The following is a 24,983-nucleotide window of genomic DNA, read 5'->3' on the forward strand; positions in this document are numbered from 1 at the left end:
GGGGTTCTCTGTGCACTCTCCCAACACCTGCCTTAGGCACTCGTGCTTTTTGTCACCACCACAAAGATAAGAGGTGCACTTTTATTTAGAAAAGGGAAGCTGGGACACTTGCACATTGATGTGATGGTGGCGGCTAGGGAAAAAAAGAGCTGTGCTGTATGACTTTGGCTGGGGCAGTGGACATCACCAAAGAAAGGCATTTGTGTTTCCTTGGGTGCATCAGATAAATGTTTCTTTCTTCCCTTTTCCTTCCGATTGGTTCTTCAACAGGAGTTTTTCCCCTTTTCCAGCAGAGGCATTTAGCCCAAATAGGGAAATAATCTAGCATTTCTAGAGCCATAACCTACCAGCAAAGCCATGAACCCCCACTACCCTCTCCCAAGGGAGGTTGATGCATTGCCTGACTCCTGTTATACCCCACCAGCCCTGTTTCTCTGGAGGCAGAAACAACTCCTAAGCCAGTGCTGTGGAGCCACGTTGCTCAAAGCTTCCTCTGTACCAGGGTTTGTGTTCAAGATATTTGAGGAGATTGGATGTACTCTTTATGCCTAGTGTCTCTGAACGCCAACACCGAGTAGCAGAGTTTTAAGCTGATGAAACTTTGCTTGTTTTTTGTGATTTTTTGGCTGTGAATTGCTCTTGAGACTTAAATATTCACTGTCCTGCAGCTGCCCAAGCTGCACCTAGTTTGTTCTCCTGGCACTGCTGTACACGGTACAGCAAGAACTTGGCTCATGTCCTTGCTCTTGGGAGTCTCCACAGCACCTTGCATGATGCCATATAGGCACAGCCATTTCTCTGCCTATCTGAGCCTTTGTTAGTGTCCTGATCTGCTCAGGGCTGTCAAGATTGCAATTTTCCAGCATTGTGTCTAGGACAGAATTTGTTTTTCTGATGTGTTTTTGGGGCAATAGAGTCCTCCTGGCTTACCAGGGAAAAGCCACTGTTCTCCAGCATCCTAATGAAACTCACATCCTATAATAAAGGCCAGTGTCCCCCAAGGCACGAGCATCACTGGACAACCGACCAACAGGTTGGTGATAGACAAGATAAACAAACGGCATGCAATACTGGCTCTCTTTGTGACTGGCACAGTGAACAACGTGGAGCTCTATTCAAGCTCAGGGTGCCGTGATCTGCACGTGCTCCCAGCTCATGGACATTGGTGCCCGCAGCTATGCAAATCCTTGGCTGCACCTGGGTCTGCTGCAGGATGCTCAGGGTGCTGTGCCATCAGGACTCTGGCATCCAATATAGGCTGAGCTCACTGACCAGTCTTTCCATTGCCAAGTGTGTGAGTGGTATCTCTGCAGCTATTTTCAGGAAGCTTGTAGGAACTTGGCTTTCTCCACTATCTCTATCCCTCTGGTGATTTTAACTGAAATTGGGGGGTGGGGGGAAGTGATATGAACAGACAGACAGACATGGAAACTCTGATTTCATATGCCTGGCTTCCTAAGGAAACCTGGCTACAAAAGGAAGTGAGATTTGCTGCTGCAAAGAGCTCCTGGGGAGACAGAGAAGGTGGGGGAGACTGGGGAGCAGGGAGGGATGGTTAACCTAACTTTTGAGGTAGGCAATCAAGGCCCAGCACACACCTGGGCTTACACTCCCTTTCCTGAGATCTGGTGGTCTAAAAACTGGGCATCTGCTCGGCACTAGTGTTCAGCTCCCTCTAGAGTCCGTGGTGCGAGAGCTGTATCTTGGGATAGTGACTCTCCTGGGAGGTGCCACCACCCCTCACCAGCCAGGGTGAGGCACCTAGCTGATGGATGGAGCATGCCAGGGTGGACCTCCAGCCCAAACTCACCTGCCCAGCTCCTGTCTAGGACCATGTCCAAATCGCCCCAAACCTGCATTCACCTTATCCTTTCCCCACACACATTCCCAGGGACATCTCCCACCTCTTCATCCCTGGATGGGCACAGGACCTGGGGCTAAGGATTTGTCTCTGTTCTCTTGAAGCTTTCTGTTCCTTCCTCCTGCAGAGCCCAGGAGAGCATCCTGCTGCACGGGGGACCCACACACAGCTACAAATCCGGTGCAAAAATGAGCCTGAAGGGAAGAGCAGACAGACACAGACAGAGAGGAAAGCAACAGGCTTGCTAATTCCTCTCTCCTGGCCCCTGTGGGGCATCTCTGGGTAGATACTTCCTCCCCAGGCTACCCGAGAACCTCAGGCTTATTAGCAGTGTTTTATTCTCCTAACACTCACGGGAGGTGCTCTTCGCATTTTACAGAGGGAGACGCAGAGCACAGGGAGCTGAAGGGCTGCCCTGCAATCGCAGAGGGAGTCTGCCCGCAAGGCAGCCTCAAAGACGGCTCGTGGAGACCAGGCAGATAACACCGTGCTTAAATCAGTGAGGGAGATCCACAGGCAGAAGAAGGCATTAACAGACCAGGAGGAGTAATGGGGAAGAGCCTGATGCTGCTTGATAAAGAAGAGACCAAAAGCAGGTAGTAGGCATAGAGAATTGGTCTGGAAACAGCAACGAATAGGAGGGGAGATGTAAAAAACCCCAAAACATAACCCCAAAAGAAAGGTAGTATTTCTCCCTTGCTTCTCATTTCCCAGCATTTTCCCTGCTGAGATCTTGAATCATGGGAGAAAGGGATGACTTGCCACTTGGTCTCCATGCATTAAAAAGCAAGGCTGGAATCTCTCTGACAAACACTTCCAAGCACAATCTCTGCAAGCTGCCCCCAAATTCATCCAATCTGGCTGAAATTTTATATCGGGGATGTTTTATTTTCTCTATCTGTTTATTTTGGAAAGTTGCTGGGGAGATTGTGGGAGGAGATTGGATGCTTCATTGAAGAGATAGGATACTTGGAAAAATCAGTTGCAGACTGATAATTGTTCTAACTTTTTAATGTCCTTTACAGAAAACAGGGTGGCCTGATGTGTATTTTACTTGATTGGCTTCATGGCGGGCTTGTGCCTCTGACTATATTTGGAAAGGTTTTGATGTTTTTTGTACTGATGCAATCAGGAAGCCGATGGTCTGGAAATCATTTTCCTGATGTGGAGATCTGGAGGGTCATGGGCAGGAGATGCCAACAGGCTGTGCCTGTTCTGGAGTGGCAGAGCTGGGTGGAAGGGAGAAGGAACCGGTCTGTGAGACAAGGGTTTTCCAAGCTGTGTTTAAAGTGCCATCACACTGTGCAGCTCTGAGTGGCAATACAGTATTTGGACATAGTGGCTTTCCTCCATGGGTCTGGATGTACAGCCAGCATGGTGGTTAGGGTCCTTCTGCTGCTTTGATGGGTAAAAATCACAGCTGGCAGGAGCTACTTTTTACCAAAGTTGTGCCACAGGACAGAATCAAGATCAGAAGTGAAGCCAGCCAAGCCTGTGGCTGCCTAGACAAATCTCCAAGCACCCTGTACCTTGCAGGGTTGTTGGCATCTGTTTTGTGTCCTTCAGCTGTAGGAAGCTGGACCTAGGCTCTTGGCTGATTTACTGATTGATGGTTGGAGACCAGACAATTTGTTTGGGCTTTTTTTTTCCCCCTACAGTCATGTCTTTTCCCAGTACAGGCTTTGCTCGAGCTGCCCTGCTGTGAAGCAGATGGATGCTTTCAATGAGATACAGGTGTACAGGCTTCGGCACGGCCAGGAAGGGTCAGTGGGAGAGGAGAGGTTTGCTAGCCCTCCAGGGGTGGGGCAGTGGGTATGAGTCCCACCGGTGGAGGTGAGGTATGCAGCGCTTTCCCCAGGGAAGGCTGGTTATTGCTTGCAATAGACTCTTTAGTCCTGCTCTTCTGCAAGAGAAGCTGGGAAAGGGATGCTGTGACTTGGAGACTTCAGATCTGACCTTGGTGTAGGAGCATAGGGCACATAAATTGAAACAGCCATTTTTGCAGGTGTCGGGGGGCATTTGTTGGCTAGGAGAGCCTGTCCTCTCACTTAGGGCCTTTTTGGGGGTTGCTGTCTCTTCACCAGGGACATTGGCAGGCAAGCGAGTAGCTGGCTTGCTTTGAGGCTCTGTTCTCTATCTTGCAGGCTAGCTGTGCCTTGCAGTAGCTACTAGCTGCTGCTTTGTCAAAGTTTTTGGCCCCTCTGGCTGAAGAGAGACTATCTTTCTCATGCCCCTGACACCAGCAAAGGGGGTTTTGAGCTGCCTTTCCTGTCTCCCTGCAGCAGTGCACTCTCACTAGGAAAAGCTCCTCTCTGTCTAGCCCTGACTATGGGATGGGGAAGGGCTAGCTGGGAGTCCCCATGGTGTTGCAACATGCTCCTGGTTGTGTCCCCACAGCATGTTGAAAAGCAGCTGCTCTTGTGTGAAGAGCAAACTTCCTACTCCCCCCCAGCAAGCGACCAGTCACCCTGTGGGGACAGGGTGCTGCTCCCACCTCCTGTACACCAGTGACATGGCTGTGGGGACACCCTCTCCCATACAAGCCGGCAGTAAATTCACAGTAATGATGCTTATTACGAAGCTGATGTTGCAGTGGGTAGTGGTGGTGGTGGTTGTAATGTGTGAATGCTACTGTGTTACAGCTGCTATGTACAGGTTTTCTGTCGAATGCTGGGAAAAAAATTTCCCATGGAAAGTCTGTCACTCTGCCTTTGTGTGGCCACTCCTTTGTTGTAAGCCCAGGCCATTTCCTTCCTTGCCCAGTCCTTCTTCTGTAATGAAAGTGTCTGGGCTAGCAGTGTTTTTCCAGTGCTCTGAAAAATAATGGTACTACCAGCTTGTTGCAGATGGTCATAAACCTGTGTGTGATACAAAGGTGTAGGAAAATAACAGGAAGGGTCTTACAATGGATATTTCAAGGGCAAAGTGCTCAAATGGAGATGGGACTTTTGGGAGGCTACTGCAAAGGAAAGGCTGTGCTTTGTTGAAACGCAGAGCAGCTTTCAGGCTCACTTCGCAAGCAGCAACCAGCCAGCCTGAAGGAGCGGTGCTGCCAGGGAAAGGTCAGAGCAGAGTCTAAAAGGCTGTGTTCTCCCCATCTGGCAGCTCCTGAGCTGGGGGGCTGGAGCACGAGCTGGCAGCAGGAGCTCTCTCCTACCAACTTGTAAAACCTAGAGGTCCCATGTCCACCACGGAGGCAAATATCTCTCCAACCCTCCTAGCCCTGCTGTGAGCAACAACTGCCCTCCTGCTGTTTCACAACACCAAGGGTTGGAATAAATGCTGGACCAACATCCCTTGGCCAGGAGCTGTGTCTAAACTGAGCTTGCCTCAAAGGGATCATGCAGCCTCTTGCAGACTTTCCTCCATAACTGTGCAAAATCAACTGCTAGCGCTCTGGGGGAGCTTGTCCGCAAAGGGAAGGGTCACAGCTGTGACTTCAGGAGAGCCTGCATTGGGATCTGGCTGTCCTGGTTAGCTCCAGCGCTCTCTGAAAGCTCTCAGGCAGCAGCGGCAGGGAGCCCCAAGGACAGCTCTGCTCCCTTGGTGGTAAAAAGGGCTCTGGGTACTGCCCCTGGGCCTGCGGTAGTGCTTATGGCCAGGGTTGTGCTGGCCTGGGGTGGTGGTTTGGGGCTCTTCACCACACACGTACGGCCAGCACCAAGCCTGAGAGCAGCTTGTGCCCCTGCCCGGTGCTGCCGTGATAAGTCTGCCCCGAGAGGCATTAGGGGAGCGAGGCTGAGGCCATGAGCACCGTGGCAGGCAAGGTTTGCCAGGGCTGCTAACCGGGCATGCCATGAATCAGCTACCGCATTTGCTTTTATTGTTGATGGCCGGGATGGGAAATGCAATTGAGACACCTTAATGAAAAGCTAACAAAGTTGGGTTTGGAGGGAGGGCTGGCATTCTGGTAGCCTTGCTTCTCATTAGAGAATAATATGAATGATTTGTCTGGGAATACTCCTACTGCTGTGCCTGCAGCAGTGTGCTGACCATGGGCTGAGACCCTATGCAAATGCAGAGTAAGAGGGTCTCTGGGGACCAAGCTGTTTATTTTGGATTGTACAAATAAAGAAATACTGCTAATTTTATAGCAACTGCTTCTCAGAGATATTTTGAGTGTCAGGCTCTGATTGTGTGTAACCAGAATGTTGTGGCCAAGTATTTTCTAGCCCACCATAATTCCCGAGTCTGGTGTTAACAACACCCATTGTGAATCGGTTCAAGTAGTAAAGCTGGTGAGGATATGTGAATCTTGCTTGATGACTGCACCACAAAATGCTGGAGAAAGTCCAACATAGAGTTGGGGGATGCTACTGCCACTCAAAGAAGGGTCCTGGCACATTGCCAAGGCCGGTTGGTCTTTCTTCCAAAGCTCCAGCCTTTTCCCACCCATCTGATCTCTCCAGAAAAGTTCCATGTTTCCTATCTCCTGCCCTTGGAGGGAAAAATGTTTGTACATAGAGAGCTGGATGGGAAGGCCAGAAAGATGGATTGATCAGATGCAAGCCTTTAGGCCTTTTTAACTCCTGTTTAATGTAATATGGGACTTGATCAAACAAAAAAAACACCAAAGAAAAACCAACTTATATTAGAATGTTTGAAAGAGAAGAACATGGCAAATATAGTTCAAGGGACTTATTCATTTGATTTAGTGGGTGTCTTTTTTCTGGCTGAGACTTCCAGTGCTCTAATACTTTTAAGACTGTAGAGTTGGTCCAAAGTGTGATGGGACTCTCCTATTCTTTATGACCTAAATCAGTGACCCAAAGCATAATATTTTCTCTAGAACCATCTGTTTCCTCTTCTTGCCAAGGGGATTTCACAATGCCTCGTTGCTCTGGATAATTGTACATGTGCAAGGATATGACTTGCCACAGGGAGAAAATTAACTGATCAAGGGCAGGTGGATGCTCTTGAGTTTTCTGTTGAAACTACTACCCTTTAGAAAGAAAGGGTGAAGAACATGCAGTTGAGCAATATTTTATGCCCACACTACATTTTTTTTTAAGCCTACATATTTAAAATAAAACCCCAAAACTACACGTAGGAGGTATTTGGGATAAACAGAGTAGATACCAAGTCATCCTGTGTTTTCACAGCCCTTTTATCAAATGTCTCCAAGACTTAATTTGGAGCAGCGTGAAAAATGGGAGTACAGATGTTGGGTGACTAATTCATGCTTCGGCTAAACTTCAATGACCATGAATGCACATCTGTTTCAACTTAGCTATCTGCCAAATGGCCTGCAACAAGGTACCCTTCTTTACAAATACCATGTTTTCAATTTTTTACTTTAGATTTGTAAGCAGTGGCTACAGCCTGCATTCTGGGAAGCAGAAGGTACCGAGGGACTGTGATCAGGGGAGCAATGTTCAGGGCTTCTGACCCCAGCAGTAGAGCTTTTTGTAGCATTAGTAGGATTTCCAGCGCAAACAACTCCTTTCTTTTAAGTCTGTCTTCATACAGGAGACGTGCTTTTTCTTGTTCATCTTATCTGTTCTTATCATCCAGCTCTCTGACTTGCTCACTTCCTGCTGTGTGTATCTTTTTCTTTTCTTAATTAGAAAATTGGGGAGGGGGGGCAGACCAACAGTTCCTGGTGAGGAAATGCCGTTTATATAAAACTGTCTTGATAAATTCTCAGAATTATTCCAGCCCAATAATCCTACTACAACATCCTTAAATAAAAGCAAGTGGAGGAGAGGGCTTTGGTCGATCATTACAATGTCTCTTTGTGGAGTAGATCCCGTAATGGAATCGCATCGCTTCCTCCAGCCAGTTCTTCACTTGCGCATAGCCCTGTCCCTGCATAATATGCCCCTGCCCCAATGAGGAGGGGTGATTCCTGGGTCATGGGGGATAAGGAGATGGGTGGTGGTGACCACCCATCGTTTTTCAAGGAGGTGTTGGTGTGTCCCTGTTTCAAGGGTAAATACTTCTCCCCAGGAATGCCTGCCTGGCTGTACTTTTGCAGTCAGCAATGCAGCATGTGTAGCCTGCTGTGTGGCTGGAGAGGCAGCCTGGTTCCCAGCTGCGCTGTGAAACAAGCCCTCTCAGGAGGGAGAGGGAAGGTATGCTTAGCCGTCCTGCTTGGGTCACACTTGCTATGACCGGGCCAGGTGACAGCTGGGTTGCTGTCCCCGGGTGCAGCCTTTAGTGTGGATGGGTTGGTCTGTGTCTCCCAGTGCTGCAGCTGCCAGACCTGGCATCCTGTTTGCTGGAGACCAGGCAGGTGGCTAATGGTAGGGTGAGGCGCTGCGGAGGCTGGACTTCGGGAGGCATTGATTGGATCTCCTGCTTGTGTCCCATCTCTGATATGGGCCTGGGAATACCATCCTTCTGTTAGAAGTTGAAACTTTTCATGGAGAGCTCTTTTTTCTTTTTTTTTTTTTTCTTCTTTCTGGGGTGTCATTTTTTTATGAGCAAAACCAGTTCAGCCTTTTGTATTATCCAGCAAAGTAAAGGTATTGACGTACTCATTTTCCTCTCTTCATAGAAACATTTTTAAGTACCGTGTGACTAAATTAACTTGGAATAGAGAAGTGTAGTATGCCAAAGGCTCTCCTTGAGGAGAAAATATAGCTTTAATAACTAGGAATCTGGCTTTTATTGGCTAGTAAAATTGAGACTTTAACACTGAGCATGCTCAGGTTTTTGCACTAAGCATCCCTATGTACTTCAAGGCATCTGTTCTGTCAGTTTATGCACTGTTAACTAACTGCAAACCTCTTTAACAGCTCCTCTACACTACTGGAAAATCCTGAGGCAGGACAAGGGCAAGTACTGCTGTCATGCCTGATGCCTGATGTTGTAATGGAGTGAGAAAGGCCCTTGAAGGGGAAGCCGTCAAAGCTGACCTAGTGGGAAGAGAGCGCAGTTTTCCTCTCAAAGCATGCCAAAGGAGCCAAGCTTGGATGCATATGGGGCTCCTTCCACTTTTGGGAAGGTGCAAAGTGATGTGCTGTGGAAGGAATGGCTCCAAAATCATTAATTAAAGACTGCCCTTCTGGTGCATGTTATGACCAAGTTACTGTTAAGAATAAGGTTTTGCCAGGGCTTGAGCTCACTTCGTGCAGGTTTCTGATGTGGAGTAGATGCTTGAGAGGACTGTGAGCAAGAAAAGGCTGTGGAATATGTAGTTTACAGTGATTAAAAATGGCAAGTATAAAAATATTTTTTTTAAATGATGGGGGATAGTAAATATCCCTGTCCTCTCCTGCTCTTACCCTGAAGTCCAGTGAGTGAGTGCACTGTAATTTTGAAATGGGAAAAACTTCTGCCAGCTGTGAAGCAGAATGATGGGCTCTAATTAGATGAGAAACAAGAAAATGCAATTGAACAAATAGGCTTTCAGCGAAGAGAAAGTGGCATTAAACATCATAGTAGCTAAAGGGGGTAGGTGCTAGCCCACTGATAGCATCTGTCCTTGTTCAGATAACTGAACTAGATGCTTTGTACATGGAAGACTGCAGTAATCATAACACAAAGGGGCTCATTATTCTTTTGTCTCTGCAGGTTGAGGACGCTTGGGACCTGTTTGGCGGAAGCGGCCATGTTGCGAGCAACTCACCCATTCATCTTCCCAGTGAGCTTCCAACTCCTGAGCATTGTGCTGGTATTGCTCTTCCATGCAGATGGTATACACGCAGAGACCCCCAGCGAATTGCCTGTGAACGACACTGAGGAGTGCACTGGCTCATACATCTGCAAAAAGGGTGTGATTTTACCAATATGGGAACCCCAAGATCCCTCATTCGGTGACAAAATTGCTCGGGCAACAGTATATTTTGTAGCGATGGTGTACATGTTCCTGGGAGTATCTATCATAGCTGACCGCTTCATGTCCTCCATTGAAGTCATCACATCCCAAGAGCGGGAAATAACCATCAAGAAGCCCAATGGTGAGACCAGCAAAACGACGGTGAGGATCTGGAATGAGACCGTTTCCAACCTCACACTGATGGCCTTGGGCTCTTCTGCCCCCGAGATCCTCCTGTCTGTTATCGAAGTGTGTGGCCATGGCTTCACGGCAGGGGACTTGGGGCCAAGCACAATCGTGGGGAGTGCTGCATTTAACATGTTTGTCATCATTGCAATCTGTGTTTACGTTGTTCCAGATGGAGAGATAAGGAAGATCAAGCACTTGCGAGTGTTTTTTGTTACAGCGGCCTGGAGCATCTTTGCCTACACTTGGCTTTACATTATTTTATCTGTGTCTTCTCCTGGGATTGTGGAGGTTTGGGAAGGCTTGCTCACCTTCTTCTTCTTCCCCATCTGTGTGGTGTTTGCCTGGATAGCTGACAGGAGACTTTTATTTTACAAGTATGTCTACAAGAAATACCGAGCTGGCAAGCAGAGAGGCATGATCATTGAGCATGAGGGTGATCGACCCTCCTCCAAAGCTGATATTGAGATGGATGGAAAGGTTGCTAATTCTCACGTTGAGAACTTTTTGGATGGGACATTGGTGTTGGAGGTTGATGAGAAAGACCAGGATGATGAAGAAGCCAGGAGGGAAATGGCTCGGATCCTGAAGGAGCTGAAACAAAAGCACCCCGATAAGGAAATTGAACAGCTTATAGAGTTGGCCAACTACCAGGTCCTGAGCCAGCAGCAGAAGAGCAGGGCCTTTTATCGCATTCAGGCCACTCGGCTCATGACAGGAGCTGGCAACATCTTGAAGAGACATGCTGCAGACCAGGCCCGCAAAGCTGTCAGCATGCATGAGGTCAACAGTGAGGTGGCAGAAAATGATCCCATCAGCAAGGTCTACTTTGAGCAGGGTACCTACCAGTGTCTGGAGAACTGTGGCACTGTCGCCCTGACCATCATTCGCCGGGGAGGTGACTTGACCAACACAGTGTATGTTGACTTCCGGACAGAGGATGGGACGGCCAATGCCGGCTCTGACTATGAGTTCACTGAAGGGACAGTGGTCTTCAAGCCTGGAGAGACACAGAAGGAAATCCGTGTCGGCATAATCGACGATGACATATTTGAGGAGGATGAGAACTTCCTGGTCCATCTGAGCAATGTCCGCGTGAGCACTGAGGCCTCAGATGAGGGCATTCTTGAGGCCAGTCGTGTCTCAACACTTGCCTGCCTGGGATCACCATCTACTGCCACTGTCACCATCTTTGACGATGACCATGCTGGCATCTTCACTTTTGAGGAGCCAGTAACACACGTCAGTGAAAGTGTGGGGACCATGGAAGTGAAAGTGTTGCGAACCTCTGGTGCACGAGGAAATGTTATTGTGCCCTACAAAACCATTGAAGGCTCAGCCAAAGGTGGAGGAGAGGACTTTGAAGACACCTGTGGGGAGCTGGAGTTCCAGAATGATGAGATAGTGTAAGTGAAGTTTTTATTTGTTACTTACAGTCTTCGGTTCTCCTGAAATTAAATGCCCATGGCTCCCAGAGCTGCACTGGAAGCGTTTGGGTGCCAGCATGTTGCAGTAAGCCATGAATGGCCTTATGTGCTTTGGGGAGCCTGAAATGCTGCATTCCTGCCTTGCTAACAGAGCAGGGAGTGATGCCTGCTCAGGGGCACTCCATTCTTCCAGCAGCAGGGAGGTGGGACCTGTTTGTGAGCCCAGCCTCCCACACCCTACCCATGCACTGTGCAGATCTCTATAACCTTGGCTCTACGGTGGAGCAGAGAACAAAACTGATCTGCCTGTTACTGCCCAGTCACAAGGACTTGTCTTGCGAAGGGCCTAAATGAGTGTATGAATTGCGGTACCTACTTCACCTTGCCTATTGAGGGTCAGGTAATCCAGGACTGGGCCACAGCCTGTTCCACTGATGCTCTTTTCAGGGCTTTGGTGAAGGTCACTTCACCTCCTCCTCTTCTAAAGGTTGCAGGCTTGGGTCACTGTCCAATGCATGTCCTGAAAAAGTACTGTCATGCAAAGAAGCCTCATGGTTAGGATGCAACTGTAGCCACATTTTGCTCTTGCAAATAAAAAAGAGGCTGAAAGGTGTTGGAGGCCACTCCTGAGTGTTGCTAGGTGCATGGTGGAAAAATTATTAGTACTGTACCCTTGTTTATTACATTATGTGGAGCATATAAATTAGCCCAGTAAATCATGGTAGACAACATCTATCTTTGGGTATGTCATGAAGATCTTTTCTTGCCCAGTTGGGGCTCTGGGAGGAGCAAGGGTCGGGAGTTGCATTGTTCCAGCCTCAGGCTCTTCCTACAGTGAAGTCTGTGTCTGTAGATCAGTGCCTGCCAACAGTAGACTCTGTAGCACAAAACCACTGCATAGAACTTGGAGCAGTCACTGATAAAGGGCACTGCTGTGTCATGTGAGAGCTAAATGTTGGTTTGGGTGTTGTATATCATACAACTGGTCTCTTAGGAGCTGAGACAGACCCATGATGCATCCTGAGAGTGGGCCTTATGTTCTGTCTGTTACTTGTATCTATCTGCTCTGTGTGCACAGGGAGAACGAAGCAAACGGGAGAACCATAATACTTCTTGAAGTAAGGGGAAAGAAAAAAGTGATTTGTAGTTCTCAGGCAGGGTATTAGACTAGTTGGGGTTTTGACTTCTTGGGAAAAACTGAGCAAGAACTTCACAGCTCCAGCAATCTGGAAGCCAGAACATGCATGTTGCTCACACAAGGGTCAAGAGTGCATAATATGCCATTGTTCCTGGCTACTGAATGATAATTGTAGTAGAGAGGAATGCAGTTATTGGAAAAAAAATTTTTTTTTTCATTTTGGGTGAAGCAGGGAGTTGTCTGCAGAGTTGCAATGAACTAGGCTATAAGGATATCCCCCGAAGGCTCCTTACTTTCTAATCAGGTCACTCAGCACTAGCAAAACTGGGCTACTGGCAGGAAGACTTGGACGTTTGATCTCAGTTCCCCTGGGATATGACATGTTTACATGGCAGGTCAAACACATGGCCTCAGGCTCTGTGACTGCTCTTAGAGGGGCTTGGGCTTCCCCCTTGTCTTGGATCCATCATTCTGACCAGGGTCTCTCTCCTGTCCTTCATCAAAGACAGGTTAGTGTCCCCTGTGTCTGCACTGCCTGTTGGCGATCAGTCTGTGATGTGGGGTTTTGCAGTGGGGTGGTGGTGCTGGTGGCCTTTCTTCCACTAAGCTGTTCACTGCTGACTTTTACCAGCAGCCCAGTAACCAACGGGTGTGCTGGAAATGGGCTGACCACATCCTGTCAGAGCGGCTGCCTGGCCTCCCAGGGCGTGCTGGTGTTCCCTCCCCATGGCGGCAAGTCTCCTCCTTCCTTTTCTTACTGGCTGTCAGCATGTGCACAGCAAGCAAGAAATGGGGGAAAACAGTTTTCTTAGAAACCCCAGTGTGTTTTTTCTGTGCCGATGCCAGGGCATTGCCATTATATCTCTATTGCCTTTAAAATACCATTCCCTAGAATTGCAGGGAGGGACAGTACATGGGAGGCACCAATTTAGGAGTTCACAGCCTGGTACAGATGACAGCTTGGAGAATGGTGTGGGAGGAGGTGGCTACTGCAGGGCCATATAGTATCATTAGGGTTGGAAAGGATCTCTAAGATCATCAAATCCAACTGTCAACCCAACATCACCATGCCCACTAAACCATGTCCTGAATTGCCACGTCCACATATTTTTTGAACACCTCTAGTGATGGTGACTCCACCACATCGCTGGGCAGCCTGTTCCAATGCTTGACCACTCTCTCAGTAAAGAAATTTTTCCTAATATCCAATCTAAACCTCCCCTGGTGCACTTGAGGACATTTCCTCTCGTCCTATTGCTAGTTACTTGGGAGAAGAGACCAACATCCACCTCACCACAACCTCCTTTCAGGTAGTTGTAGAGAGTGATAAGGTCTCCCCTCAGCCTCCTCTTCTCCAGACTGAACAATCCCAGTTCCCTCAGCCACATCTCTTAAGATTTGTGCTCCAGACCCCTCACCAGCTTCACTGCCCTTCTCTGGACATGCTCCAGCAATTCAATGTCCTTCCTGTAGTGAGGGGCCCAAAACTGAACACAGTATTTGCGGTGCGGCCTCAACAGTGCCAAGTACAGGAAGGGGCTTGCTCCATTCAGGTGGGAGAGGACATACTCATGCCTAATTTTTGTGGGAGAAGGATGACACTGATTGTACAAATTGCAATCTATTCATGTGCCTGAAAGGCAGTAGGTATTAATCTAAAACTTAGCTGCTACAATCCATGTTCAGATGTTGGATGATACAATCTGACTTGCAGAAGTTTTCTGACAGGTCCATGTTTGCTTGGGCATAAGTTTAGGACAGCCCTCCATCACAAAGGTGCTGTGGTCCTGAAGCTGAAGTGCTGCTTACAGGCATCCTTCCTTGGAAGAATTTGCTCTAATGGGAATAAAGAAGATGTGCTAGCACAATATGTGGATTATAGAGCTAAAGCCAGTTTGCTATGTCATTACTTGTTAGTGCTAAGCTTCAGCTAAATCACAGCTATGTAGAAAGGTGCAATTCCCCAGCACATTTGATTCAATAAAGTTCTGAAACTTCAGGTTTTCCCATGCTCTGGTGGCTAAGAGACGGCTTTGGTGCCCTTTGTCTTTAGTGCCTCTTCAGCTCTGTCATTCTAGACTGTGTCAATCAGCTTCATAAAATCGAGTAAGACGTTTTTCTGGGGCACTAACAACAAAGGTAGGGCAGTGCAGGGGGACACGAGGATGAAAGAAAACTGTGTACAAGCCTCTGTTATTAGACTGGCTTGCTGGTAAGTCCCAGTAAAATTAGAAAGCACTGGGAGGGCCCTGATTTTCTGGAGCCCTTCCTCTGGTTCCCAAAAGGCCCAATTATGTAACATGTTTGTTTGCAGCATCCAGAGAGACTTTCCCATTTTGCAATCTGCTGGTATCCCCTTTCCCAGAGCATGCAAAATAGCTGTGTAACTGCTGAAACCATGCCACTCCCGTGCATTTAAACAAAGATCTCATTCCGATGCTACCAAATAAAGACATGTAATAGAGAAGCTGTTGGTCCTTCTATGGAACATTTTATCCCAGCACTGCTTGGTAGCCTCTTGGAGTGATGCTTTTCTGGTCCTTACTCCTGAAGCATAGCTTGTGTGTTCAATGGGTACATGTTGGCAAGTGAAATAAACAGCATTTAAATGTGTTTTGCAAAGGGGTTAGCTAGGTTTTAATGACAGATTGTTCCAAGCTGTGTGGGAAAGCTAAAGATGTCTGACTTGGGTCTCAGCAAGGTCAGTCTCAGTGATGCTGCATGGGTACCTGGGGGTCTGTGACATCGGTGTGGAACAGGGTACTATCATTTAAAGTGTAAGAGAGAGCCTTCCCTCTGGGGCCATTGTCAACAAGGTGACTCCAGCCTTGTCTTGCATCTCCATTAATGATTAAAGCTTTCTTGAAGAGAAAATGGAGAAGATGTATAGTTGCAGGCTCTTCCTACCCACCCATCTACCACAGCTATTGTGATCATAGAGGAGGCCACTGGTTCATCTAGGCAGTTTGTTTTTATCTCCTGACCAAATGCCAAATAATTCAAAAGAAGTCCAGCCTCCTATCTTAGAGGAGGAACCAATCCTTCCCTCAGCTGATGGGATTTCTTCTCCTTGCTGTCTTGAAACATCAGGAGGGGCACCTCTTCCAGGTATGAATGCAAAGCTGTATGAAAACTGCGTGTTCTCTCATGTTCAAAAAATAGTAGTTTTCTAGAGATAAGCTTGCAACTAGAGATCTATTACAATCTGCATTCCAGATGTCTGCACTCACACCTCCCAAAAGAAAAGTATTTACTTCATTGATAAGTCAGTGAAGAAGGTGGTACACACAATTATATGGATAACTTATTAAATTTTTATTTAACCTATCCAGTTACACCTGTAAATGCATGGGGAATCTTATGTCAATAGATCTTGCTGTTCATAATATATAGTTTATCTGTTTTTATAAAAGGTGTCTGCTGGAGTTTCAGGAAGTGACACTCTTGGACCACTGAATTTGACTTGTCCAAGCCAGTTTTGTCATTTCTCTAGAAGCAAAAATCTAGGAGCCAAATGCTAAGGGTGACAGAAACATCAGCTAAATCCCCCGATTTTTTTTAGGGAAAGTGTCCCCAGAGACCACATAGCCTCGCTCCAAAGAGCCCCTTAAAAATGTCAATGTCAATAAATATAGAATGGGGGGGGGGGAAACCAAGTGGTACTGCTTTTTTAAGTTCCCCTTTTCTTTTCCAAAAGAAGTTGGGTGAGGTATTTCTAAAGAAGCAGCAAAAATAAAAACCTGACTCAGCCCTGGGACCTCTCTAGCTCAGTTTTGCATCCATGGCCTGCAGCTTCAGGGAAAAAAATGAAACCTCCAGCATGGTCAGCCTTGCAGTAGGATGCAGTCGAAGACCAGAGAGTCTTCTGACATGGCAGAGAGACTGCTGTAAACCAGGCTGAAGGTGAAGTAAACAAACATTCCCCTTTTTAACATTTCATTACTGAACACATTATCTCTCTCTTTTTCTATCCCACTTTGTTTGCTTGGGTCAATCTGCACCCCCTCCCTCACAAGCCCCAACTTGCGCAGGGTTAACGTCTGGAGGCACAGTGTGAGGTATCAAAACAGACCAAAAAAGATTAAACTCTTATTTGGCCTGCTTCCAGCACCCAACTTTGGTTTGAGAGTGTGCTTTCCCCTCACCACTGGCAGTCTCGCCACCAGGATATAGGTCCTGGGTCCTCGGCAGCAGCATCCAGTGCCCTGGCTCCATCTTAGAGGAGGTAGCCCTGGCCCTCGCCCACAGCAGAGAGCCGAGCACGTGTGTCACACCAGGCTGGGGCATGGCATGGGGGCCTGTTTGCCTTTGCAGGGGAGTTTTGGGGAGGACAAGTTCCCTGGGGCTGAAATGTATCATTGCTTTGCATCCTGACGGCCAAAAGCTGGTCATCCCCTCTTCAGGGGGCAAGATACAGCTATAACAGGGCGAGCTGCCTTTTCTTTTTCTCCTCTTCATTCACACAATGTTTAGTCTTTCCTGAACATTCCTAAAACATTAGCCTTAATATCTCCCAGCCAGGTGCATCTCTCAAACTGTGCTCTCATCTCAGTTGCACTGGACAACCCCCACATTTCTGTTAGGAGATAGCAAGGAAATAAGGACACATGGTGTTCACAGACCTTCCCCTTTCTCCTGCGCCCAAGTGCCTGCAGGTGCTTGCTGTTGTCCTGTGCACACAGACTGGGCACCGCGTGACACAGACATGAAGTGTACTGAAAAAATCATTCCCAAGTGCCATGTCAGGTCTCAAGCCTGCAAAGCACATACAACTGTCTCTAAGTCTCTTATGGCCTGATCTGGTACTCTGCTCCCCAGAGTAAGGCCAGTGGGTGTGCTCCTGTGGCATGTCATCACGGTATTGTGAGACAAGTCCTGCCCATAACTTGCTTGGGGAGGGCTGCAGTCTGTGCTGTTTGCCCAAATAAGTCATGAAATCTAGGAACTTGATTTGATGATGTCCCCTGTGGAGGGGATTAGGCAGCGTGGTTGTGTTATTGGATGAAGCAAGCTGTGCCAGCACATCACTGTGGGGAACTGGGGGGGAGAAGGGTGAGGACAAGAGTGGTTAGCTCTCGCTGAAGAACTGACACAGTTTTTGTCCTTGAAAAGCCAATGTTTCCTTATTTGTAATGAGCTGTTGTTGGCAATTTACTGCTGCCAGCTGCATCTCTGTGGTTGATTAAGGGAACTTGGATCTTAAATATGTAATAACTCTCTGAAAGCCATTGAGAGGCAGTTATTAGCTTCATCAGGGCCTGTGTACACATCCGCTGTGCTCCTTTATGAAAAGGCTACCTATTAAATGCATTGTAGTAATTTATAAAACACAGGATCTAGTCTTGTTTTAAGATGTTAAAGCAGCAACCCTAGTGAAGCTTGTTTTGGTATGGGAAAGAGTTATCTTGGACTGAAGTGCTGCTCTGCAGCACCTTGCTGGGGAGACAAGAATGGGGGATAGGAGAAGCCCTGTCCCCCTTCGCAGATTATCTTCTTCCCCTGACATGTGCATGAGCACTGCTGGCAGCAGTATTAGCACCAGCTGTGATATGCAGGTCTTGTTAACAGAGCAGGGATCCATCCCGTCCCTCCTGTGTACATGGGATCCTTCACTGTGGAAAATCCTTGAGCAGGGAGAGTTAAATAGTTGGTATACAAGACCCTCACGCAAGCTCTGAGTTCAACTTGTGCATCTGCCTTGGGAATAGGCTTCTTTCCTCTGACACTTTGCCCCCAGGTTTGACCTCGGTGGATGCCACTCAGTTTTCTTCCAGCAGCAAGGCTGCATTTGTGGGCTTAAAACGAGAGCGACAGAACAAAGAGCAGACAGCTGACCACAGCCAGCATCCAAGCATCTGTGCAGACAGGCAGGAAAACATCTGCTGTCATCTAAAGCCAAACAGAGAGGAGAAACTGGACCTGGCAGGCAACTGGCTGAGTCAGAAGCAGACCCTCACTGGAGGGAGAGGCTGAGCCCAGAGGCATCATCCTGCATGCTGCGGGTGGATGGAACGCTATCGGTTGGCAGGCAGGCGTACTAGAGGTCTAGAGGCACTAGACGCACAGTCTTCCATATCTGGGCCTGCCTTGTGTGTGTCCCTACTGGCTTTGCTCACACCAGGGACAAAATTGCATGTTCACTAGCAAGGACATGCACATTGCTGCCGTGCAAGGGGAAAGACACCTATGCTATCCATTGTCTCTGCTCCTTCCCCTGTTCTCCAGCACCATAGGATAAATGTGTGAGCTTAACCTTCACAGTCTGGTCTTGCTGAACCATCTGTATTTCTACAGAACTCTCAGATGAAGAGCTTTGATTAAAAGTTAGTCTTTTACAGCCATAGTGTTTGTGATGGCTGGGCACATGGCCTAGCTGCACTGGTACTAGTGCATATCATCTCTGCTTTGCACTGTCAGGCATGGTGGGAGTGAAGGTCAGTCCTCTCCAAGTCATAAATGCCATTTAGCCTGGGAGATATCAAAAACTCTACTAATAATGTTTCTGACACTGACATTGGAGGCATTGCGCTGGTTTCCAAGAATGGCAATGCTGGATCCTGGGTGACAACAAATAATAACATTCTCTGTTTTAAAAATATCTTAACATAAGAAAGAAAATATTCCCACTGCTGTGCAAGTCAGAGGGTGACCAGCATGTGCCTGCTCTGTCCAGTCCCTATATGGTTCCATTTCCATAGTGTCTGGACTCCTTCATACACAATCAAAGTAACAATAAAATGTGTCTGGCAATGAGAAACAAAGCAATAATAAATAATCCACAGACTGGATCCCCATGAACTAGGTGCTGGGAGGAGAGACGTGGAGTTGATTGCATATGCCTGCGCCATCAGAGAAAAGACCATTCCAGGGGAAAGTCCTCTGAGTGCAGGAGCTCTCAGACGGCTGAGGACAGGGATGGAGATGGGCTCAGGAGGGTCCAGTGCAGAGATACTACTTTTGGATTTTTTCTAGAGGTGTTTTCAATTTTATGGCATTGTTGTAAGAAAGCTTCTTTGCTCTTTGGACTGCTTGAGTGATTCCTCTGGTCACTTGCTCCTATTAGAACACTAGTGTGCGGTAGTCACATACTGTGCTATTTTGGGGTCATGCGATATGGCCCTAAATTAACCACAGGCCCAGTAAGCCCTGAGGAGAGCCTTGTCCCAGAGGCCAGATGTACCATCATCAGGTGACAAAGCTGTTGTCTCACTGGCTGGGACGTAAGAAGGACATAAAGTTTCTTGCTGGGTCCAGAACAAAACGAAAAAAAGGATTGATTTGCTCTGAGTTCCTTTCTAAACTCTATTGCTTGCTTCCAGGAGAACAAAATAGTTATACATTGGGCCTTTGCAAACAATTTGGAGTAGAAATATATCAATCCTTTAAAGCACTCAAGCCCTCAAACTCCCCCGGCAGCCTCAGCTTTACAGTGCTGATGGCTCAGCTCCTCAGCCTGTGCAGGCAGCTTCCCCGCCTGCCCTTTCTCCCCAGCGCTTGCCCTCCCGTCCCTGCGCTGCTTACGTGAACTTGGTTCTGCCACCCTCTGACCCAAGACCACCCGTGCAGCCAGAGCGCTCCTCTCTCCAGTGTTGTGACAGATGACTTATCCTGACATGCCTTTAAATATGAGCAAGAAACACACCTGTTTGGAGACTGTGGATATTGTGCTCTGACGAGCTGTGTGCCCTTGGCTGCAGCCCTCCTTTCCCTCTCAGCAACGCCATCCTGCAGCTCGAGCTTTGCTGTCCTAATACTGCACAGCTTTCACAGGAATACGCAGCCCTATCACAGCATACAAGGCAGAAGAAAAGTCTGTTCTGCAGGGAGTCTGGAATAAATAGAGCTGCGATGAGCAGGAGTGAGACGCACTGGTTTAATTGAGAATGGGAGTCTGGGTCCGAGACAAAATCTGTTGCTTTGGCTCAAGCCAGTGGGGAGCAGGTTTTACGCGGCACCAGAGTCTGCACAGGGCTCTGTATTTGTTTAGTTCAGTAGATTTGCATTCACACTTTAGGTTTGGTTATTGAAATTTATGTTCCTCCTTAGTGACTGGATATGTGATGGGACCAAGGGGGATAAGATATTACTCCTACATAGGGTAAAAATAATATAAACAAAGTCAGTATTAATGCCCCAGGCACAAATGATCTTACCACAGAGGAAAGGGAGGAAAGTGTAAGAGGAGATTATGGAAGTGACCTGGAACTCAGAAAGAATCATACAAAAACCTGAAAATGGGTCACTTTAGTGGGGAGGATTGTAATGGAGCAGCATGGGAGTGTTGGGTCAGAGTCAGGCCAAGCATGAACTGGATGAGAATTAGAGAGGAAGAAGATATCCTGTCATGCCCTCGCAGTGCAGAGGGAGAAGGGGAAGGGACCTGAACAGCAGATTCCACCAAGAAACAGGTCCCTCTGTGGACATCTGTTTTCATGAGACCTGCAGGCGTAGGACAGAGATGATGTAACCTACCTGTCCTCAGACCTGGCAAGCATACTGAAATCTAGCCTCGTGTTGTTAGGGGAATGCCTGAGGGGCTCTTAGAGCTGCTAGCAGTCCCCTGGAAGGTTTCCTGGGAATAGGTGAGATCTGCAGGCAAGCTCAGGAGCTGCCTTCAAAAGCACCTCAACCAGATTAGGTCTGCTTCTGTATGCAAAAGAGCCTAGAATAAATCATCACTTTATTTGTAAGTGATACAAGTGATGCATATCTTTTCATATCCTCAAAAGATAACAAGGAGATAAATAACAGCCAGCATATATTTGTCAAGAACAAATCTTACCAAGCCAACCTAATTACCTTTTATGCCAGCCTTTTGGGTAAGAGAGAAGCAGTGGTTGTCATATCACTCAGCTTAGGAAGGGATTTTAATGTTGCCTTGTTCAGTACTCAGTACTGTCATAAGGAAAGCACTGGCTAAATGGGCCACTGGGGTGATGGGGTCAAACCTGTCCGGAAAGAGAAATGTGGCACTGGATGGGGGTGAAAAGGTGTTCAGTAGGTGCTTGTCCTGAACTGGACCTTGCTGGGTGTAGAAAAGAGAAGTTTGGTGTTTAAACTTGCAGATAGAATGAGTGGAGAGGCTGGAAGCATTATCGTGGGTAGGATGGGGATTTACAGAGATGGGCTGAGCAGAAGCAAGACACTGTAAAGTGCTTGTGCAAGAATAGTCAAGCACAAGTTCAAGTGGGAGGGGAATGACAGAGTCAGGGGGTGCCACTGTGACCCAGCAGCCAAATCTGAGCTCACAACGTCATGCTCTTGCAATGAATGAGAGAGACGTCATTCTGAAGATATTCACGAGGAGCACAGCCATCCTTACGCCCTCTCTGCCCAGCTGTGTCAAGCTCTGAGCACTCGACTTGAGAAGTTGGGAAGAATCCAACAGAAAGCACAGAAAATGACTGGTGGTCTGAGAAATGTGACCCAAGATGAGGCTGCGAGAACTGGGGCTGTTTAATTTAGAAAGACACAGGCATAGGAAAGGTCTAAGCCTTGAGCTCTGTAAAGGGCAATAAGATATTCTCCGTGTCTGCAGAAGCAACAGAGGCAATTCAGATTAGACAGGAGGGAAAATTTCCTCCTGGTACAGATGGGTCCACTCAGGAGTAGCGTGGGGGAGTGGGTGACGTCTGTCAACAGCAGAAAACAGCTTAGGTACACTGTTTGAAAATATAATGAAGATATCAGGTGTATTGTCTCTTTTAGGACAGGATTGGGTCAAATGAGGTCTTGAGAACTCTTCTTCTCCTGTTGTTATGTGCTAGCCAGGCAAAAGCATTCATCATGTGAGTAGCACTTCAGTTAGGTGGCCTCTGTCCTGCATGGTTTTCTGCTGCAAATGTGTGATGGGGTAACATGCAAAGCAACCTACACATGGAGCAGAAAGATCAAATGAGTGCATACACATGCAACCTTCAGAGCTTCCCTGTGGCCAATCCAATCTGGGTTCTTTGCTCACAACAGATATCTGGGACAGGGACAGTGCTTGCCTGCTGCCTGTCTCCTTTGCTAATAATTAGGTGCAATCCAAGCTTCCCTGCAGGAGAGCCCTGTCCCCATGGGGGAAGAAGCAAGGCTGCACAGGTTAAGGAAGCTAATTAGAGGGGAAGAGAGCATTGGTACTGAGGCCCCAACAGTAAACTTTGAAATCTAGGTAAGGGAGCAGTATTTAATTATATATATGTTTTAAACACCGCATCTCAGCCCCCTGAGAACTGGCAGTCTTGGAAAGCCCTCACAAAGGTGCTAATGAACAGATCTGAAGGCAGCGGTGGGCTAGGGGCTGTGCTTATTAAACTTCACAATCCTGCAAAGTTACCTTTGGTTATTTTCCCACAAGTTTACTCTAGCCACCAAAGCAGCTACTTCTGTTCCCTGCTCCTTTGCCATAGCACACATAGCCTGATCCTTTAGCCTGCCCTTTCCAAGCCAGGAGGCCGGTTTGATTTCCCTGTAAAGTGCCTGCCTTGTGTTCAAACATTCACTGTTGCACTCTGTGCCAGCTGAGCCAGCAAGCTTTGTGGACTGCAGCAGTAGCTTTTATCCCATACCTTCTTCTGGGTGCAAAACCACGATGAGGGAAAGCTTGGATGGATTCATATCATCTGGCAGAGTAGAACTGCAGAACCAGCCTGAAGTTTTCCAAAATTCATTTTCTTCAACAATTTCAAACCCTTAAGGAAGGCTTTCGTTCATCCTTGGGTGCCAAAGGAGGTGGTGCCTGTTTTAATTAATAAAGTGCCAGAGGGGCTTCTACCTCCTGAAGGCAAGAACTTTGAAAACCACAAGCAAAAGGCTAGAGCTCCTTTTCCTGCATTCTTGCCTCCTGGTATTCCTCTTTTGCCTGATCTTTGCCCCCACTTTCTTCTAGGTCCATACGCCGAACCCATGATTTGCATCTGCTATGTTGTGACAAACAGCTTCCCTGATGGTTCGACTGCTTAAAATGTTACAAAACCTGAAAGTGATGCCAATGCCACTGAGGTTCATTTTATTTGCCTGAGCCTTTCTGGTGATGTTTTCCTCTGCCTTGCCAAGAGCTAAAGCCTCAGGGGGTTCTTCATTCATTGTGTTTTAAGTGAAAATTAATTTTCTTTTTGAGTCTCAGAGCTCCAAGAGTTGGAGTTTTAAGAAAAATGCTGACTAGCATCTAGAGTGACCTGTCTGGCCCTTGGTGTGCCAAGAGAGAATTTGCCATGCTTTGAAGGGAGGATTACTCTCTATTGTCAATCCTGCAGACCTGGCAGGGAAGGTGGGAGGCTTAAGTTGCTTCTCAGTTTAAGTCTTCCTAGACCTAGTACGAATGAGCATGTTGGTCGCTTGCAAATACACAAACAGATTTCTACAAAGCACTTGCTAATGAACCAAAAAACAAAACAGCAGTTTGTCCTTTCAGTGATTTGTGAGGAGTCAGTAAAAGACTCAACCTAGGGAGCTCATTACACTGCTAATGTAGTGCGTTTTTAGTGGAGATGCTGGGAAGCTCTTAGCTGCTGTCTGTGATGCAGGGTGAGAGGCTTGGCAGTGCTGGGAGGAAACCTGTGAGAGGAGACGTCTATCACCTTCATCGGTGCGAGCACGAGGCTGGCTAGCAATGGGGGCAAGGCAGCCAGACCGTGCAAGTGGGGTGCGAGAGGCCCTGATTTCCACCCCCAATCTCTGTAATCCCATGGCCGGGCTATAGGCTCACTGATATCATGCTGGGCTCTCAGGTCTCAGGTGCGAAGTGGAGGAGAGCAGAGTCCAGCACCAGTGAGAAGAGAGAGCCACAGCAGCCTGCTTGGACACAGCCATGCAGATGGTATAAACAGAAACATTCTGCAAAATACAGTCAGACGCTCAGGGCATAAAAACCAGGCACTTAATGCTACACATCAAAGGGAGTGTGGCACTGCTCAGCCACTGCTCTGCTTCATGGGCACAGCGCGTTTGTCACCTTCAGCTATTGCACAACTCATCTACAAAGCTAATGCGCACCACTGCCCTTTCCTCTTGGTGTGAGTAGATGGACTTACTCACAGCACCTATAGCCACCTCCAGAAGGGATGTATAACCTCAAGATGCCCATATACCTACAGGTTGCATATACCTATGCCTCAGCAATCAGAGTAGGTGAAAGACTGACCACGGAAGCGCATGTATGGGGGTGAGGCAGGATAAGGTAAAAGAGAAATGAAGGCATGATGAAAATTGGAAAAGGAGGGGTGGAAAGAAAAATGAAAGAGGGGCCAAAATCATGACAGTTTGTATGAGTGCTTCCTTTCAGCTGCTGGTGGGCAATTCCAGAGCTGTGACATGCTCATGTTCAGAGGCCCCTAGTCCCATCAAAGCATAAAGCAAGGTTAGGCTGCTCAAGTTTGCAACAGCTAGTTGGAAAAAGCTGTTTGGCTCTTGCTACAGAATGAGTTTGACATCCATGTCTTAAATGCATTGAGCTGATATTGCACAAGTTTCAGCTTCAGCATGCTTTCGGAGAGAGCCCTGGCTTGGAACTAGGCAGCAAAGGTCAAAGCAATGAGGAAGAGAGAATTCTTCTGTCCTTGCCAAGAAAAATCACTGTGCATGGGAAAGGGAGAACTAAATTGATCTGAATTTTCCTGCTATTGA

General features: G+C 47.6%; 1 protein-coding gene across 2 annotated transcripts in view; it reads left to right on the top strand.

The window, feature by feature from the left end:
* Positions 1-9,401: 9,401 nt before the first annotated feature.
* SLC8A1 (solute carrier family 8 member A1) overlaps positions 9,402-24,983 on the top strand; it is a gene marked incomplete at its 3' end in the record, with an annotated part of 107,306 nt that continues 91,724 nt past the window's right edge. For both annotated transcript variants that reach the window (XM_081998489.1, XM_081998490.1), the window contains exon 1: positions 9,402-11,215. In XM_081998489.1, the coding sequence (XP_081854615.1) occupies positions 9,417-11,215 (1,799 nt within the window). In that variant the 5' untranslated portion in view covers positions 9,402-9,416. The remainder of the gene's footprint in view (positions 11,216-24,983) is intronic.

The sequence above is a fragment of the Phaethon aethereus genome (assembly GCF_964289735.1).
Source record: "Phaethon aethereus genome assembly, chromosome: 3".
NCBI classification, from domain to species: domain Eukaryota; kingdom Metazoa; phylum Chordata; class Aves; order Phaethontiformes; family Phaethontidae; genus Phaethon; species Phaethon aethereus.